Source organism: Mustela lutreola, chromosome 2 (genome assembly GCF_030435805.1).
Source record: "Mustela lutreola isolate mMusLut2 chromosome 2, mMusLut2.pri, whole genome shotgun sequence".
In the NCBI taxonomy this organism is placed as follows: domain Eukaryota; kingdom Metazoa; phylum Chordata; class Mammalia; order Carnivora; family Mustelidae; genus Mustela; species Mustela lutreola.
This window is the reverse complement of record NC_081291.1, coordinates 8,068,244-8,085,938: the sequence shown is the minus strand read 5'-3', so window position 1 is coordinate 8,085,938 and position 17,695 is coordinate 8,068,244. Positions and strand designations below refer to the sequence as shown.

The 17,695-nt window shown below is 54.8% G+C and overlaps 1 protein-coding gene across 2 annotated transcripts in view; it reads right to left on the bottom strand.

Annotated features, from left to right (window-relative positions):
• Nucleotides 1-17,695, bottom strand: part of CARM1 (coactivator associated arginine methyltransferase 1) — a 41,105-nt gene that overhangs the window by 4,442 nt on the left and 18,968 nt on the right. For both annotated transcript variants that reach the window (XM_059159989.1, XM_059159988.1), the window contains exons 2-8: nt 12,208-12,333; nt 10,511-10,617; nt 9,450-9,554; nt 7,607-7,717; nt 6,319-6,496; nt 4,102-4,192; nt 3,839-3,920 (exon numbers count right to left, since the gene is read on the bottom strand). In XM_059159989.1, coding sequence (XP_059015972.1) covers nt 3,839-3,920; nt 4,102-4,192; nt 6,319-6,496; nt 7,607-7,717; nt 9,450-9,554; nt 10,511-10,617; nt 12,208-12,333 — 800 coding nt within the window. The remainder of the gene's footprint in view (nt 1-3,838; nt 3,921-4,101; nt 4,193-6,318; nt 6,497-7,606; nt 7,718-9,449; nt 9,555-10,510; nt 10,618-12,207; nt 12,334-17,695) is intronic.

The window sequence follows — 17,695 nt, the reverse complement described above, 5'->3', positions numbered from 1 at the left end:
TCTTGGATCGAGCCCCACATTGGGCTCCCTGCTCAGTGGGTGGCCTAATTCTCCCTCCCCTCCCCGCTCATGCTCTCTCTTGCTATCTCTGCCTCTGTCTCTCAAATAGATAAAAATCTTAAAAGGGACACCCGGGAGGCTCAGTTGGTTAAGCAGCTGCCTTTGGCTCAGGTCATGATCCCAGGGTCCTGGGATGGAGCCCCACATCGGTCTCTCTGCTCAGCAGGGAGCCTGCTCCTCTGTCTCCCTCTGCCTGCTGTTCTGCCTACTTGTAATCTCTCTCAATCTCTCTGTCAAATAAATAAATAAAATGTTTAAAAAAAAATCTTTTAAAAAAAGCCAATTGTTCTCACTGAAAAGTTTTGGAAAATCGTTTTTTACTTAAAGATTACTATGTATGTTGGGCACGTAGGTGGCTCAGTCAGTTAAGCGACTACCTTTGGCTCAGGTCATGATCCCAGAGTCCTAGGACTGAGTCCGACGTTGGGCTCCCCCTACTCTGTGGGGAGCCTGCTTCTCCCTTTCCCTCTACCTGCCACTCCCCCTGCTTGTTCTCTCTCTCCCTCTGTCAAATAAATAAAATCTTTTAAAAAAATACTATTTATGGGGGCACCTGGGTGGCTCAGTGGGTTAAGCCGCTGCCTTCCGCTCAGGTTGTGATCCCAGGGTCCTGGGATCGAGCCCCGCATCGGGCTCTCTGCTCAGCAGGGAGCCTGCTTCCTCCTCTCTCTCTGCCTGCCTCTCAGCCTACTTGTGATCTCTGTCTATCAAATAAATAAATAAAATCTTTTAAAAAATACTATTTATGTTAACATGTAATGGGCTTGTTATTTTAAAACATGTATTTTTTAGGCTTGATTTTTTTTTTCAGGGCTTGAACTCACAATCCTGAGATCAAGATCTGAGGTGAGGTCAAGAGTCGGATGCTCCACCGACTGAGCCACCCAGGCTCCCTATCTTGGACTTTATTTTTAATACCAAGAGATACTGACAGTGTAGCAATAGCTAGAACACTAACACAAGCTCTTTGGGATCCTCCATTTTTAAGAATGTGAACAGGTCACCTGAGACCAAAATGCTTAAAAACCATTGCCCTATAAGCAGCCAAGAAATAGCCCAGCAGGGGCGCCTGGGTGGCTCAGTGGGTTAAGCCTCTGCCTTCGGCTCAGGTCATGATCTCAGGGTCCTGGGATCGAGCCCCGCATCGGGCTCTCTGCTCAGCAGTGAGCCTGCTTCCCCTTCTCTCTGCCTGCCTCTCTGTCTGCTTGTGATCTCTCTATCTCTCTATCTCTCTCTCTTTCTGTGAAATAAATAAATAAATAATCTTTAAAAAAAGAAATAGCCCAGCAAAAGTCGAGTCTGAAAAGCAGCCTCAAAATATGTCAAATGCCTGAAAAGGCCAAGGTGATCTATCTATATGGCTAATTGCCTTAAGAAAAACAAATCCTTGAGAGGGAAAACATCATCCAGAGCCTCCATATTTCATTCTGGCATCCAATAAGCAGGTATACTGAGAGAACCAAAGGATGAGAAGAAAAAACTGAGAGTAAACAAAAAAGAGAAGTATACTTAGCACCTACATACTAAAAGTGACCAGAAACTTAGAGATGTACAAGGAAAAAAAAGGTAGAAAAAATGAATTTCAGAGAACACAGATTAAGAAAAAAGCAAAATGAGATCCTGGAACTGAAATTAAGAATTAGAAAATCAGGGGCGCCTGGGTGCCTCAGTGGGTAAAACCTCTGCCTTCGGCTCAGGTCATGGTCTCAGGGTCCTGGGATTGAGCCCTGCATCGGGCTCTCTGCTCAGCGGGGAGCCTGCTTCCCCCCCCCTCTCTCGGCCTGCCTCTCTGCCTGCTTGTGATCTCTCTCTGTCTCTCTGTTAAATAAATAAAATATTGGGGCACCTGGGTGGCTCAGTGGGTTAGGCCGCTGCCTTCGGCTCAGGTCATGATCTCAGGGTCCTGGGATCGAGTCCCACATCGGGCTCTCTGCTCAGCGGGGAGCCTGCTTCCTCCTCTCTCTCTCTCTGCCTGCCTCTCTGCCTACTTGTGATCTCTCTCTGTCAAATAAATAAATAAAATCTTAAAAAAAAAAAAAAAACTTCTCCATATTAAAGGAGCTAAGTTTAAAAAAAAATAATAAAATATAAAAAAAAAAAAGAATTAGAAAATCAGGGGTGCCTGGGTGACTCAGTGGGTTAAGCCTCTGCCTTCAGCTCAGGTCATGGTCTCAGAGTCCTGGGATCAAGCCCCACATGGGGCTCTCTCCTCAGCGAGCAGAGAGCCTGCTTCTCCACCCCCAACTGCCTCTCTGCCTACTTGTGATCTCAATCTCTCCATCAAACAGATAAATAAAATCTTTTTTAAAAAAAGGAATTAGAAAATCAGCTTAAACAGCAAAGAGAAGACTGGAACTGGAAGACGAATCAGGAGGAAATACGAAAATGAAGCAATTAGAGAAAAAAAGGATGGAAAATGCAGAAAAGAGTGTAAGAATCATCTGAGATAAAAGGTCTTAGGAGAAGAAAGAGAATAGGGCAGAGGTAGTGTTTAAAGAGACAGTGCCCAAGAGTCTCCCAAAACTAGTGAAAAACATCAAGTGGGGGGAAACAATAATAATTTTTTTTTTAAAAATTTAGAATGAATTTTAAAAAGATGAGAAATTTATACCCATAAAGACCAGTAATCACATCAAATGTAAAATGGTCTCAATGTTGCAATCAAAAGACAAAAAATGTCAGTCTGGTTAAAAAACAAATCCCAAATATGTGCTGCTTCCACAAAACAAACCTTAAGTAATAAGGACACAGAAAGGTTGAAAATAGAAAAATGGAAAAACATAAACTGTATGAAGATTAACCAAAAAGAAAGCCAAGGTAGCTGAACTACTAACAGGAAAAAGAAAAAAAAATGGGGGTGGGGAGCTTTAGGGCAACTAGTACTACTTGAGAGAAAAAAGGGAACATTTTTTATGATGACAAAAGGATAAATCTAAGAGGAAGATACAATAATCCTAACCTGTATGCACCTAATAAATTAGTGCCTAAAAACATAAAGCAAAAACTCAGGAATGGGAAATCTACAATCGGCAATAGGAAAAGCAGAACCTTCCCTCCACCACCCAACATTAGGAGACAGACAAGATTTGACCAACATGATTAACTAATGTGGCCTGACAATATAACACTGTACTCGACACGTGATAAATACACATTTTTATCAAGTACACACAGAACTTTAACCAAAAGAGACCATGTAAGTGGGTATAAAGCAACGGTAGACAAATTTCAAAGGAACATACAGTGTATGTTCTCTGACCATAGGAAGAAAAAGAGTATGTTGATTATGCTATATTTTGAGGAGGATTATATACATATGGATGTATTTGTGTGTGTGTGTATTTATACATATACACATATTTGTATATGCACATTTAGATATAAAACTTCCGAAAAGATACACAAAAAATATTGTCTGCCTATACACTTTTCAGTTTTATATTTTTTTGATTTTTGAACCACGGATCTGGGTCAGTTCAAAAATCTCGATTAAAACCAATTAAAATCAGTTCACCAGGAACCAGGCCCGCAGCAGCCGGCGCATCCCGCATGCTTACTGCGCGTGAAACACTCTCCATGCACTGCCACTTTCCCCCGACATTCCTACGTGAGAGTTCTGTGTCGCAGCCGAAGCAAGAACTCAGCGGGGACAGTGGCTTTCCTAGGGCTGCACAGCTTGCACAAGGCCTGACAGGAAAGACCATGGCCTCCTCTTGTCACCCCAGAGGAGGGCCATGCCCAGTGCTAACTGCAACAGTGCCTTGGGTGCCCCACTCACCACCACAGGCTGCCGGAAATACTCGTCCACCGCAGCACCTCGGAGGGCTGACAGGTCCACTCCATGGAAAGATGGCTGGTACCTGCAGAAAGCCCCCATGCCCCACAGCAAGGTCACCAGCAGCAGGAGAGACAGGTGGGGCAGGCTGCCTTTTCTCCCAGCTGGCCCTCATCCAGCCCAAGTCTTTCAGGTCCTACTGAGGATGAGGAGAGAGCGAGAAGCGGGCTGTCCCTGAGAAGGCAGGACGCCCAGGTCACACTCACCAGAAGTTGGCCTTGGTGAACTGCTCCATGTAGAGCTGCTCATCCGTGAAGGGTGCGAGATGGACGTCACCAATGGTGGGGAACATGTTTCCTGGGGGTGGGGGCAGGGAGGGGTGCTGCCGTCAGCGCGGAGCATCCCAACGGGCCTGGCAGAGCTTCCAAATGGCCCCACGATGCCCAAGCCTGGGACCGCCCAGCCTCTCTCTCATTCACTGGCATGTCCGCACGACACAGAGGTCGTGAGCACCTTCTCTCCCCCGAGCCAAGATGAACATTAGACGCGCACAGACTCGTTACACTCGGACAGCCAGCCAGGGAGGCAGGAAGGCCTGTCCTACTGTTCCACGACTAGGGCGAGGAGCTAGGAAGGCACCTGCCAAAGCCTCAGGGGCAAGCAAGCGGGGCCTGGGGCGCACAGGCAGGCCTCCGGGTCCCCGCGCTGTCCGCCAGGCGGGGTCTCGCGGGTGCCGTCGTCCACGGACAGGCGCGCAGCCAGGGAAGGTGCGGCAAAGCTCTCTGGACAGAGTAAAGGTGAGGCCTTGGCTACACTGTCTGGCCCTCAGATGACACCAGAGGCTGGGCGGAGGGTTTCACTGAACCCAAGCTCTGGCGTACAGGGGGCCACTGGGCTGCCCCGGTCTGCGACATGGCCTGAAAGGGGAAGGGGCGGGAGGGCAGGGTCCTGCCTTGGACTGATTCGGTGAACAGCCCGATGAGCCAGCGGCAGCGAGCACCAGGGCTCAGGAGGCCCCACCAGCCTGGGGAACTCAGGCCCTGGGTCACCTGGTCTCCAGATGTGGGCCTCCCTCCCTCCTATGCAGGCGAGGGGGGCCTGGAGGCAGGACTCTGCCTTCTTGACGGGCTACAGGCTCAGCTGAAGCCGCTGGGATGGGGGAGGGGCGCACGCGACTCGGGCTCGGAGGCCACACTCCAGGCCGTCTGCCAGGAGGACACGGCTACCGCCCTGGGGCAGCGGGGCCAAGGGGGCCTGCTCTGAGAGCACCTCAAGGTATTTGGCTGGGGAGGGGATTCCCTTCAGCCCGCCACGGAGCATCCGGAGGTGGGACAAACCGTGTGCAGGCTGAGAGCGGAGGGTGGGGTGGGGGGTGCCGGCCCCGAGCCTCCTAGTGGACAGGCTGCTTGACAACCGCGTGAGCCGCCGGGGCCACCAGAGCTGGAGCCCCATCGGGGCTGACATCCTCTAAGAGGAGCCCACTCTGCTGGGGCGCCCCCACCCCAGCCAGCTCAGCTCAGGACACAAAGGGAGGAGAGCGGGTCCAGGATAACCCCCCACGTGGCCTGGCTTCCCGCTCAGAGGCGTGACACAGGCCACGGCTGCGGGAGGCGCTGCCCACGCCCTTCCCCCAGGGGCGGAGCCCAAGGCCGGGCCCTGCAGCCCAGATCCAAGGAGGCCTGAGGACCAAAGTGGTGCTTCCCCCAGAGAAGCACCCTGGTCCCCAAGGGTCCTGCCAGTCCTCCTGGCCACGGTCCTCCCAGGCTACACGCACGCATGTGCACACACACACACAACCTCCTACTTGTACAGAAACACTCGAGATACATACACAAACCCCAAACCATGCCCGGAAATGGGACACACCGGCAGATGTTCGTGGCGGCCACGCACAGACCCCCAGTGACCCAGATAAGGAGATCTGAACAGCCCGTGACCCAGCCGCATGGAGAGGAAGGCACAGTGACACAGACAGCTGCTCCCTGATACCCGGGAGCCCCCGGCCCACCCGCAAACACATACGAACGCCCTCCTTTGACTCCCCGGCTCAAGAGGAGCTCGGGGGCCTGCCAAGCCATGGTGAGGTCTGTGGTGCTGGGATGAAGACAGAAGGCGGCCTCCCCAGGAAGGCGGCCACCGCAGAACACCTCTGGACCTACCGCAACCCCCATTCCCAGCCACACAGGTCCCCATGACACCAGGGCACAGATTCCCCCCTGTCATCTGTGGTAGTCTCTGGGGACCTGGGGTTGGAGCAGGGGGCTCTGTACTCGGGCCGGGCTGGCAGATGTCTGGCCCAGGACTCGTGAAGCCACAGCCAGCTGGGGTCGGGTGGGGTTCAGGGGTAAAGGCCTAGATGTCCCCGGCCCCACAGGCCGCTGACACAGGCAGGCAGGGTCAGGAACCACAATCGGACCAGGCAGCAGCCAGGGGCTCTGCGGGACCCCGGCCCAGCTGCCGCCCGCGCCAGCAGGGACACTCACCCCCAGGCCGCAGGTACTTTTTGGCATGGAGGTAGCTCTCAAGCATGCGCTCGTTGAAGAGCATGTAGCCCATGGGCTCCGAGATGATGATGTCCACCTGCTCAGGGAGCGAGACTTCCTCCACCTTCCCGGGGATGACCACGATGCGCTCCGTGAGGTTGTTACTCTTCACCAAGACCTGTGGGTGGGGGGGAGGGAGGGGTTCTAGAGGGGTCATGGGGACTTCTGCCCCCAGCCACACCATGGGTCGTTCCCAGACCCCTCTTCTGAGGGGACGGCTGCGACACACGCGCGGCCGCCAATCTGCTGCCTCCATGTTGGTGTCCTAACCACAGCCATCAGCAGCCACGGCCCGTCGGGCGCTAACTCCGGCTCCAGCCCTGAGGTCACCTCTCCCCTTCAAGGACAAAAGCTGATGAGAGGAGACAGGACGAGCAGGCTTTGCTATAGTCACCAAAGCTAAACCTGGACGCACCCAACCTAGTGATTCCAGTGCTAAGCACGTGTCCTACAGATGGGACCACACAGCACAGAGCGGACACGTGCGTCAGGATTTGGCGCAGGAGGTGTTTGTACCGCAAAGATCACAGAGTGGACCCAAGGTCGATGGCGACAAACAGTGGTCCCCCCTTCTCGTTCCCCCCACACCGCCCTCCGGGCCAAGAGATGCTCTGAAGCCACTCGCGACAGTGAGGAAGCTCGTCCTGTGGGAACACAGACCATCCCAGACAGGCTGTCCGGGAGCAGAGCACCACGTGTGCTGGGCTGTGTCACAGGAGGACACCCGCCAGCGCGCGGAACCCGGGACAGCTCGGGAGACCTTGCACACAGGTCTCTCCGGCTCCTGCGGGGTGGGGGCCCCTGCGGGCTGGGGGCGCGGGGTGACCATCTGCTGTTTACCCTCTGCAGCTTTTAGCTTCTGAACCTTGCGAATGAAGGTTTCAGGGCTCGGAAAGGAGAAAAGAAAACAAAACCCTGTTGCTCCCCACACTGCACAAATGTGGGGGGTGGGGCTCAGAGCAGGGCCACTCGCCGGGACAGTCCACCCCCTGAATCAGGAGGCTGTGCAGCCTCTGAAGACAGCAGACGGGCCCGGGCCCTGTCCTGGAGGACACAGCACCTCAGGCCCAGCCCCTCCCTCCCTCAGCCAGTAGGTTCTAGACACAAGAGACCACAGAGAAGCAGCGTCCCCGGGGAGCACGTGCCCTGGCAGGGCCGGCTTCCGCAGGCGGGGAGAGGCACACAGCTCCAGGGCGAGGCCAGGCCGGGGTCACGGCGGGCTGCTGACCTCTGCGTGCTGGGCCATGGTGCTGGCTTCCACCGCGTAGATCTTCCTCGCTCCAGCTTGGGCGGCGAAAAACGAGAGGATCCCAGAGCCACAGCCAACGTCAAGAACGATCTGGAGGAGGAGGGGGCAGGGAGAACACGGCACCAGTGAAGCGGACGGTGATCGCAAGGGACGAGCCTGCCCGGGGTGCTCGCTCCGTCGGGGCCCCCGCTGCCGGGTGCACTCTGGGCCCTGCAGCCCCGGCTGGCCGCGCCTGCGGCTGGTTTCTGAGAGCCACTTGGACGCGTGCGAGCCCCTCATTTGGATCCGAGGGTGGCGGGGGGGGGGGTTTCTGAAGACTGCTAGGCTGTTCAGACCGTGACACTCTCAGGCCAGATTCAGAAAGGAAGGGATTGAGCTGTGATCGGTCTACACAGCACTGCAGACACCGGGTGGTCACGAGCAGGCCTGGAACTCCTCTGGGAGCGAGCACTCGCCAAGGACACCCCTGAGTCTTGCCGTGCAACTGCTAAGGCTCAGGGCAGACCAGCCAGACCTACATATGGGGCAGGAAGGGGTGGCCCTGACCCCTGACCCTGCAGGGCATCCCAGCAACAGGAGCAGTGCCCAGGGAAGGCTCCACTCGGCCCAAGCGCACATCTCTTGACTCGTTGGGCCAAGGGCTGTGGTCCTCTGCAGACGTGAAAAGGTGTCCCTCCGGGACCTCAGCAGCTCGCACAGGCAGGAAAGGAGCCCTGAGGGGGGCTGTCGTGGGGTCGGTGCAGGATCTCTGGGCTGTATGCTGACGGCTCAGCTGGGGCGGGGAAGCTGCCCGGCACCCCAAGGGCCACTCGGCCCCCAGGATGTGGACCCTCAGAAGAGCCCAGGCTTGCGTGTGGCTGGCTGTCCTAACCCGGGACTGGACCGACTGCTCCCTTAGGGGCCGAATCAAGGCAGCATTTCTGGGGGCGCCGCGCATGAGCTTTCTGGAGCAGACCTGCTCTGCAGATAGCAGCAAGCCCAGCAGGGGCACCCAGTCGGGGCACTGGGACTGTCGGGGCCGGGGGTCGAGAGATCTGCTCATGATCCTGAGCTTGAGAGTCACATACAGGTGCCACTGGCTGAGTCAGCGAGGTTCCTGTCTTTCTTTCTAATCATGAGTATATGCTACTTGGTAAGAGTAAAAAGATTTTTCTTTTTTTAAAAGAGTTTTGGTTTTTTTTTTTAAGATTTTATTTATTTATTTGAGAGAGGGAGAAAGCACGAAAAGTGGAGGATCTGGGGGAGAAGGAGACTCCCTGCTGAGCAGGGAGCCCGATGTGGGACTCGATCCCGGGACTCCAGGATCATGACTTGTGCCAAAGGCAGGCACTTAACCAACTGAGCCACCCAGGGGCCCCAGAGAAAAGAGATTTCTAAAGCAACTAGGACAGTAACTAGATAAATTACAGTGTATCCACGTGACTTACTAGTATGTCCAAGGTGTAGCATTAGGTGGAAGAAAGTGTTTTACATGAAGAGCCTACAGAATAGATCTTGTTTTGTAAACTACTGAATTAACTAAATTAAAAATGCATACGCTGCTAGAAGTGGGGGGGTCCCTGACTGGTGGCAGCGGTGGGTTTGCAGTAAACTGACAGAGGCTTTTCCCTGCCTACATCATATACACCAGGTTACTTTATTTTTTTACACAAAAAGCAGTTAGCTTTTGTAATAAGAAAAAAAATTAAAGATCAAATCAACGAGCAAAGAAAAACGTAATCAGGGCCGAGGACATAGCACCACGGCTCAAAGCCAGAGGGAAGAGGCGCTTAGGACAGCGGAGGGAGGCCGGGCTCCGCCGGCGGGTGCCAGGCCCGCTCACCTTGTCCTTGAAGTCTGTGTGGTTCTGCAGGATCGCGCGCTGGTAGGTGCCCGTCCGCACGTAGTCCTGCATCATGTTCTGCTGCTGGGACAGGTAGCCATAGAACTGGAACAGAGACAGGCCAATGGCACAAGGCACGTGGCAGCGCAGATGGCCGAGGCCCCGGCAGGCCCTGTGACAGAGGAGGGCCCACTGGGGCACGAACCTCCCTCAGGAAGCTGCACCCCCTCCACCGAGCCGGGCCCTGCTGGCAGCTGCTGGTCACTCCAGGGAAGGAAGCAGAAAGCCAGAGTGGCCCCCGGGAAGGACACCGCCACCGTCACCACGGCCGAAGTAGGCAGCCGGGTGCTGCCTGGACCTGGACACCAGCCCAGCAGAAGTCAGAATGTGCCAAGGAAGGGGTCCTGGGATGGGGGAGCGGCCTGCCCCATCTTAGGGTCCCCAACGAAGCAGAGTTGTCGATCAAAACAGAGCCCTAGAACTCAGGGCGCCAGACAGGTGAGGTGGTGCGGGGTCTCTCTGTGAGACAACGGGCGAGCGGGAGGCAGCGTGGCACCTGCGCCGGGCCACGGGCTTTGGCATCAGGCAGACCTGGCTTCCCGTGTTGGCTCTGTTGCATAATAGCTGTGTGACTTGGAGCAAGTCATTTAACCTCTCTGAGCCTCAGTTTTCTCATCTGTAAAATGGGGACAATAATAGTACTTACCTCCTAGAGTTGTTGGGAGGATCAAGTGCCTCTGTGCACGTCAAAGAGCTTGGACCCGGGCCTGACCTACAGCACGGGGTTGGTGTGACCGTGCTCCTGTGACTCTGAGCGCTTGTGGTCCCGAGCTCCACCTGCACTCACATGCTTCCAGCAACCCTCCTAGGCAGGCCCTAGCATCTCCGTCTCACAGATGAGGAAACTGAGGCCCCGCAAGTGAAGGACACCTGCCCAATGTTACGTGGCCAGCGAGGGGCAGAGCCGGGACGAGAACCCGGGTAGGCCCGCCCTGCACCGCACGGCCTCCCAGGGGCCACCCGGTGGTGACAGCCTGGCTGGGGGGGTGACGGGTACCCACCTGGAAATACTGTACGGCAGAGGACTCCTCGGTGCGCTCGCTGAACACCGACCGCTCCAGGGTGTGGCCCCGACAGGTTTTCAAGATGTTATAGAAAGAACAGAAATCTGGAAGGGGAAAGCCAGGTCATGCGTGGGCATCTCGGGGGGCGGTCTAAGTGCACACCCCAGCTCTTCCCTTTGAGCACTCGAGCCTGGCAATTGCTCTTTCCCAGTGTTGAGACTGGAGAAGGCAGCCAGCCCAACCTGCCCCTTGGCGGCCGCCACAAGAAGGCCGGCGTCCCATATGCTCTGTGTGGCCGGCAGGGACGAGCCGGGCCGAAGCCTCGGGAGGACGCGTACCCGCCGAGCCACGGTCAAGGCCTGCGGGTCTGCCCCAGCCAAATAACAGCGAGTGCACCCGGCGGCTCCCGGCGGGGTCTGTGTGGGGTGCAGCGGGGGGCGGGGGGGCTGATCCACAACGTAAAGGTAATTGCTGCCCCGGGACCGTACATTCAAAATGGTCACGAGGGCCAAGTTCCCCATGTGTCTTTGAACACAGCGTTTTCAAAGCAGAACAGAATCTGTAAGGCAAGCTTTTAAAGACTGCAGGCGCGCAGCCTGGGCAGATGAAGTCCTAGAGGCGGACAGCAGGGCAGCCGCACAGCAGCGGAAGCACACGGGAGGGCCCCGCGCTCGGCCCTTGTGCCTCGCAAGTGGCACATTTTCGCTACCTGTACTTTACCTCGATTCAAAAAACTGAGAGAATTAAAAGGGAAAAAAGTTGGGGCGCCTGGTTGGCTCAGTGGGTTAAAGCCTCTGCCTTCGGCTCAGGTCATGATCCCAGGGTCCTGGGATCAAGCCCCACATCGGGCTCTCTGCTCAGCAGGGAGCCTGCTTCCTCCTCTCTCTCTGCCTGCCTCTCTGCCTACTTGTGATCTGTCAAATAAATACATAAAATCTTTAAACAAAAAAAAAAAAAAAGGGAAAAAAGTCAACTAAGTATCCAGAGCAGGATCAGACTGGCAGGACTAGACCGGTTTAAAGGCAGACTCGGGGCTGTCTGTGCAGGCAGGGGAACAGAGCGGGGGGTTGCCTCTGTGGGGAGGGGGTCAGTCACCAGGCTGCTTCCTCTATCCCCCTCCCCCGCCACCTCCTCCTCCAGTGGCACCAGGACAGCTGGGGGCTCCTGGGCATCGGTGACGGTGACCAGGCTGGGCTGCCACACCTTCACGCGCTCTCCAGCTCCAGGCACCTCATCACCACGAGCCACCAGCGGTGGCATGGAGACCACCAAGCCTTCCTCGGGAAGCCTGTATCTAGCAACCCCAAAAAGAGTCTGCTTAGAACCCTCCCGTGGCTTCTCTGTGCACTCGGAACAGGGCTCTGTGCCTCGGGACCATGTCTTGCCCCCTCCTCCACTTCTAGGACGCCCAGGTCCCAGAAAGCCCCCCAAGGGCTCCTCCATGAGCCCTGGGGGGCAGCCAGGTGGTCGGGGACAGGCCTCTTGAAGGAATGGCTGTATGAGCCGAGCCAAGAAGGGCCCAAAGGATTCAGCAAGGGATGGTCTGGGGCGGAATGGTCCGGGCAGTGACAACGGACACTGATCCGCATGGGCATCATCTGTGACGGCGACCTGGGACAGAGGGATGGGCCGCGGTTCCACCAGGCTCCAGGTCCCCCTCGGGTCAAGCGCCGGCAGGACAAAGGGTCACGTACCGTTCGGCGTGGCGAACTGGATGAGGACGCTGTTGCAGCCCAGCGTGATGATGAAGGACTGCTTGCCCACGCGGCTGCACTCCGTCTCCCGGGACACCGAGCACTTGAACACACACACGTCCTCATCTGCGGGAGGAGAGAGGTGCGCATGAGCCAGCAGCTCCTAGGGCCAGCCGAGCGAGGCTCCCCGCCCGCCGAATTTGTGCAAGTCGTGTCCCGGCCCCCCCACCTCCCTCTCGTCACGGCCCCCCAGGATGCTTCGGGGGTACCCAACAGCCCACTCAGGGAGCGCCTGCCTCATGGGCCCGCCCGCATGGCCCAGGCCGAGGAAGAGGGGATGGCCGGGGAAGGCGGGACAACGCGTGGCCAATGGACAGGAGGGCTGTGCACGGAGGGACCAAGGCTGAGAGTAAGGTAAGGGGTGGCCAGGCACCATGGGCCCAAGCAGGACCTCCCAGCCTGGGGGCACCTCTGCCAGGACGTTCCCTCACGAAGCAGCTCCTGGGGCCCAGGCCCTGGGTCATACGGTGGCACTGCGCTGGGTCGCCTATAGGCCCCGCTGAGGGAGTCTTGTGGGAATGCACCAATTCTGCTCTGTTACATGGGGGGACAGTGGGCCTTCACCCCTGAGCGGGGTGGCTGGGGGTCAAGAAAGAATTTCTGGGGGTGCCTCTGTTCCTTCACCGGACTCCTTTCCCTCTCGTAGTGATGCGACGCCGGGATTATGAGCGCAGCCACTGAAGCCAGACGGCCTGGGCCCGTGCCCCACCCGCACTGCTCCCTGTAGGACTTGGGCAGGTCACTCCGTCTCCCTGAGCCTTGGTTTTCTCATCCATCAAATGGGGCTAAAGGTGGGGCAGGCACTGGGCCCAGCACACAGGGATCACGGCATCCACAAGCTGCCGCCACCACCAGTCCTGCTCCTTCATTCAACAAGTGCAGGACACGCTGCCCCCAACCCCAGCCACATGGTGAAGCTTGGCAGCACCAGAAACAGGACAGACCAATAAGCCACCAAGGTCCTAGTGGGGGGCGGCAGGACAGACATGCCATCTGTCGTCTGCTTGGCAAAAGCGTTTCCTCTGGTCCTCTCATGACGGTTCCAGATCATGAAAACCTTTTCACAAGCTACAGAGGACGATGGGGGGCGGGGGACGTGAGGGTGCAGGTGTGACAACGTGAAATGACCCAGGTGTGACAACAGCATGTGGTTCTGGAGAATCATGCTCTCTTTCTTCCAAGAAGCGGGGAAGTACCAAGAGTGAATTCTCGTGATGTTGGTAACATGCCTTTGTGCTCATCAAACAGACAACTACAAACTGTGCGTACAGACACCAGCATCGGCACGCATGTGGTGGAATGTCCCAGGCCCTCCAGAAAGCCAAAACCACCTTGAGAAAGAACAAAGGCACCCCCCTTAAGTTTTTGTTGTTGTTGTTTTTAGTAATCTCTACACCCACTGTGGAGCCCGAACTCACAACCCCGAAGTCAGGAGTCCCACAGTCCACCAACTGAGCCGGCCAGGCCCTCCTGACATTCAACAAGGGTGCCGGGAGCATTCGATGGGAAGAAAATCATCTTGAGAAATGGTACACGGACAACTGGAAGTTCACATGAGAGAGAATGAAACTGGACCCCTACCTCACACCACAACTAAAGCCTCACTCCACTAGATCAATGACCTAAACATTAGCGCTAAAAACTGTAAAACTTCTAGGACGAAACAGAGGAGTAAATCTTCCTGAACTTGGATTTGGCAAAAGACTTCTAGAGGTGACATCAAAAGCAAAACTAGATCAACTGAACATCAGAACTGAAAAACTTTTGTGATCACAGGACGCTATCAGGAAAGTGAAAACTAGGGCGTCTGGGCAGCCCAATCTGTAAAGCGTCTGCCTTAGGCTCAGGTCATGGTCCCAGGGTCCTAGGATCGAGTCCCACATCGGGCTCCCAGCTCCATGGGGAGTCTGCTGCTCCCTCTGACCTTCTCCCTCTCATGCTCTCTCTCACTGTCTCTCTCTCAAATAAGTACATAAAATTTTTTCTTTCAAAAAGAATCTTTAAAAAGAGTAGTGAAGACTACCTACAGAATGGGAGAAACAATTTACAAATCATATGCCTGATAAAGATAGTGTCCTGAATATATAAAGAATTTATGCAGCCCAAAGAGAAACAACACAATTTAAAAATAGGCAAAGGACCTGAATGGACGCTTCTCCAAATAAGATACAGGACTGGCTAACAAGCACATAAAAAGATGCTCAAACCATGAGTTATCGGGGACACAGAAATCAAACCACATGGAGACATCACTTCACACCCACTAGGATGGCTATAATTTAAAACAAGTAGGGGAAAATTACAAGTCTTGGCAAGGACGTGAAAACTAGAACCCTCGCACCCTGTGAGAGACGTGGGAATGTGAAATGGCACAGCCGCTGTGGAAGAGAAGCTAGTGGTTCTTCAAACAGTTAAACATAAAATTACCATTTGACTCAGCCACCCCACTCCTGGGTACGTACGCAAAAGTACGCAAAAGGATGAGAGAAGCAGCCAAACGAGCACCCGTATCCAAATATTCCAAGTAGCACTATTCACAAGAACGAGAAAGTCGCAACAGCTCGGATGTCCATCACCTGCAGGACGGACACACAGGATGTGGCAGACCCACGCACGGAGGTGTTATGCTCGCATAAAAAGGAATGAAGTCCCAGGGCGCCTGATGGGCTCAGTCAGGAGACAGAGCAGCTCTTTGACCTGGGGTCAAGGGTTTGAGCCCCATGCTGAGTGTAGAAATTACTAAAAGAATAAATAAGTTGGGACACCTGCGTGGCTCAGTGAGTTGAGCCTCTGGCTTCAGCTCAGGTCCTGATCTCAGGGTCCTGGGATCGAGCCCCGTGTCAGGCTCTCTCCTCAGCTGGGAGCCTGCTTCCTCCTCTCTCTCTGCCTGTCTCTCTGCCTACTTGTGATTTCTGTCAAATAAATATATAAAATCTTTAAATAAATAAAAAAGTAAACTTTAAATAATCTTTAAATAAATAAAATAAAATATAAAAATAAAAATAAATTAAATTAAATTAAAATATTTAATCTTTAAATAAATAAAGCAGTAAACTTAAAACCCAAAAAACAAAAAACTGAAATCCTGACACGGGCGACAACACGGATGAAGCTCAGAGGTATTATGGTGATTGAAAGAAGCCAGACACAAAAGGCCACATACATGTGATTCCTTTTATATGAAACATCCAGAATCCGCTAATCCGCAGAGACAGAAAGCAAACTGGTGGCTGTCAGGGGCTGGCAGGAGGGCGAATGGGGAGGGACCTCTTAATGGATTCAAGGTTTCCCTCTGGGGTGATGAAAACGCTCTGGAACCAGACAAGGGTGGTGGTCACCCAATACTGTGTATCTACTAAATACCCCTGAAATGTACACTTTAAAGTGATTTGTTTTTATGTTATGTGAATTTTATCTCCACAGAAAAAGAAAAGTGCTCCCAGCGCATGAACGCAGATATGAAGGGCCTCTGGTGTTCATGGCTCCCAAGCTCTCCCCTCCTGTAGTCTGAGCACCAGACCTGGGCCCAGCCCTCCTCACCCCTCCGGAGCCAGGTGCCCCCGTCCTGGGAGGAAGGCGCGGCCAGCCCCCTGACCACCGTCCCCCAGGGCTCCCCATGGCTCCCGCATGCAGCCGGAAGTGGGTCCCAGGAAGGGACCCTGGCACGGTGCCGCCCTCTACGGCCCTCCTGGGGCGGGAGATAAAGCCAATCTGTTGGTGGCACCAGGGGAACAGCAAGCGGAGGAGGAGGGCCTCTGTTCCCCATGCAGCCTGGCAACCCGACCAGTTGCCCGAGGCGCCCCCTGCGAGCTGGCGCTGGGCGAGCCACCACGAGGACCTGTGGCCAAGGGGAGCTTGGCCGTGTCCAGGGAAGCCAGTGACCTGAACTGTCCCACTGTGGAGAGGCAACCGTGGCCCGTGGAGCCTGCCCCCTGTGAGAGTCACGGCCACACCACCCCACAGACAAGTCCCAGGAACACAGGAAGGGCTTGGTAACTATTTGACAAACCAAAGGAAAAAAAAAAAAAGCTGAACCATGTTCTTCCATTTATTTATTTAAGACATTATTTAGGGGCACCTGGGTGGCTCAGTGGGTAAAGCATCTGCTTTCTGCGCAGGTCATGATCCCAGGGTCTGGGGATCGAGCCCCACATTAGGCTCCTTGCTCGGTGGGGAGCCTGCTTCCTCCTCTCCCGCTCCCCCCACTTGTGTTCCCTCCCTTGCTGTCTCTCTGTCAAATAAATAAAATCTTTTTTAAAATTTAGATTTATTTAAAATTTATTAATTCTTAAAATTTTATCAATTTTATTTATATTAATTGATACTAAAATAATTTTACTTATTTAAAATGTATTGATTTTATTTAAAAAAAATAAAAAAAAAATTTAAGATTTTATTTATTTGACAGAGAGCACGCACAAGTGGGCGGACTGGTAGGCACAGAGGGAGCAGGAGAAGCAGGCTCCACACTGAGCAGGGAGCCGGATATGGAACTCGATCCAGGACCCTGGGATCATGACCTAAGCCAAAGGCACATGCTTAACTGACTGAGCCACCCAGGCGCCCCTTCTTCCATGTATTTAAAAGACTCAGAAATCGAAGCTCCTGGAAGGCCCCGTGTGACCCACACCCCTCACTCATCACCCCTACAGTCTCACCGTAGGCCAGCTCCTAGCCTTGGCACAAGCCTTTTCCCCTTTGCCTACTCTGCCGTCTCACTAGGATGGGCCCTCGGGACAGGACTGGTGGGGTGGCGCTGTCTACCCCTGCCAGGGGACAGCCCACAAGGGGCTTCTGCTCATTCGCTGCCCAGGGTCCCCCAGGCCCTGATGAGCAGAGCTAGCATGCACACCCCATCTTCTGGCCAGTTCCCTGGGACAGGATGGGGGGATGTCCTGGAAGACAGCGTCTCCCCCCAGGCAAGAGGTCTAGAGCCTGGACCCAGAAGTGGCAATTAGGTACGCACTCCCCCCCGCCCAGACACGCGTGCGCACACACACACAGGAGTGCCTCTGTTGGCCAGGAAAGCTCCTGGTAACTCAAAGACTGGCACTTTCCGCTCTAGTCGCCCCTTTATCCAGCCATCACTGGGTGAGCCATGGAAGAGGCAGGAGTGACTCTGTGCCCCGCCTCCAGAAACCCAATGAGAAAACCGATCTGCCCTTATCATATGGGCAGGGGCAGCGTACTGAGGGGCTGGGAGCACAGGGCCCAGAGCGGTGGGGGACAGGGAGAGGGAGAGGGCTTTGAAGGCTGCTATGATGATTTCGGCGGGGGTGACCACAGGGAGAGCTGTTGGCCACGAAGCTGTGCTGGGTTCCTGGTGATCGAGGTCAGCGGAGCTGGGGTTTCTGCCCTGCAGTAATACGATCGGGCAGCAGAGCTCGGGAGGGGCCCCCTCCCAGGCTGGCTTCTCTGGAGAGGCTCT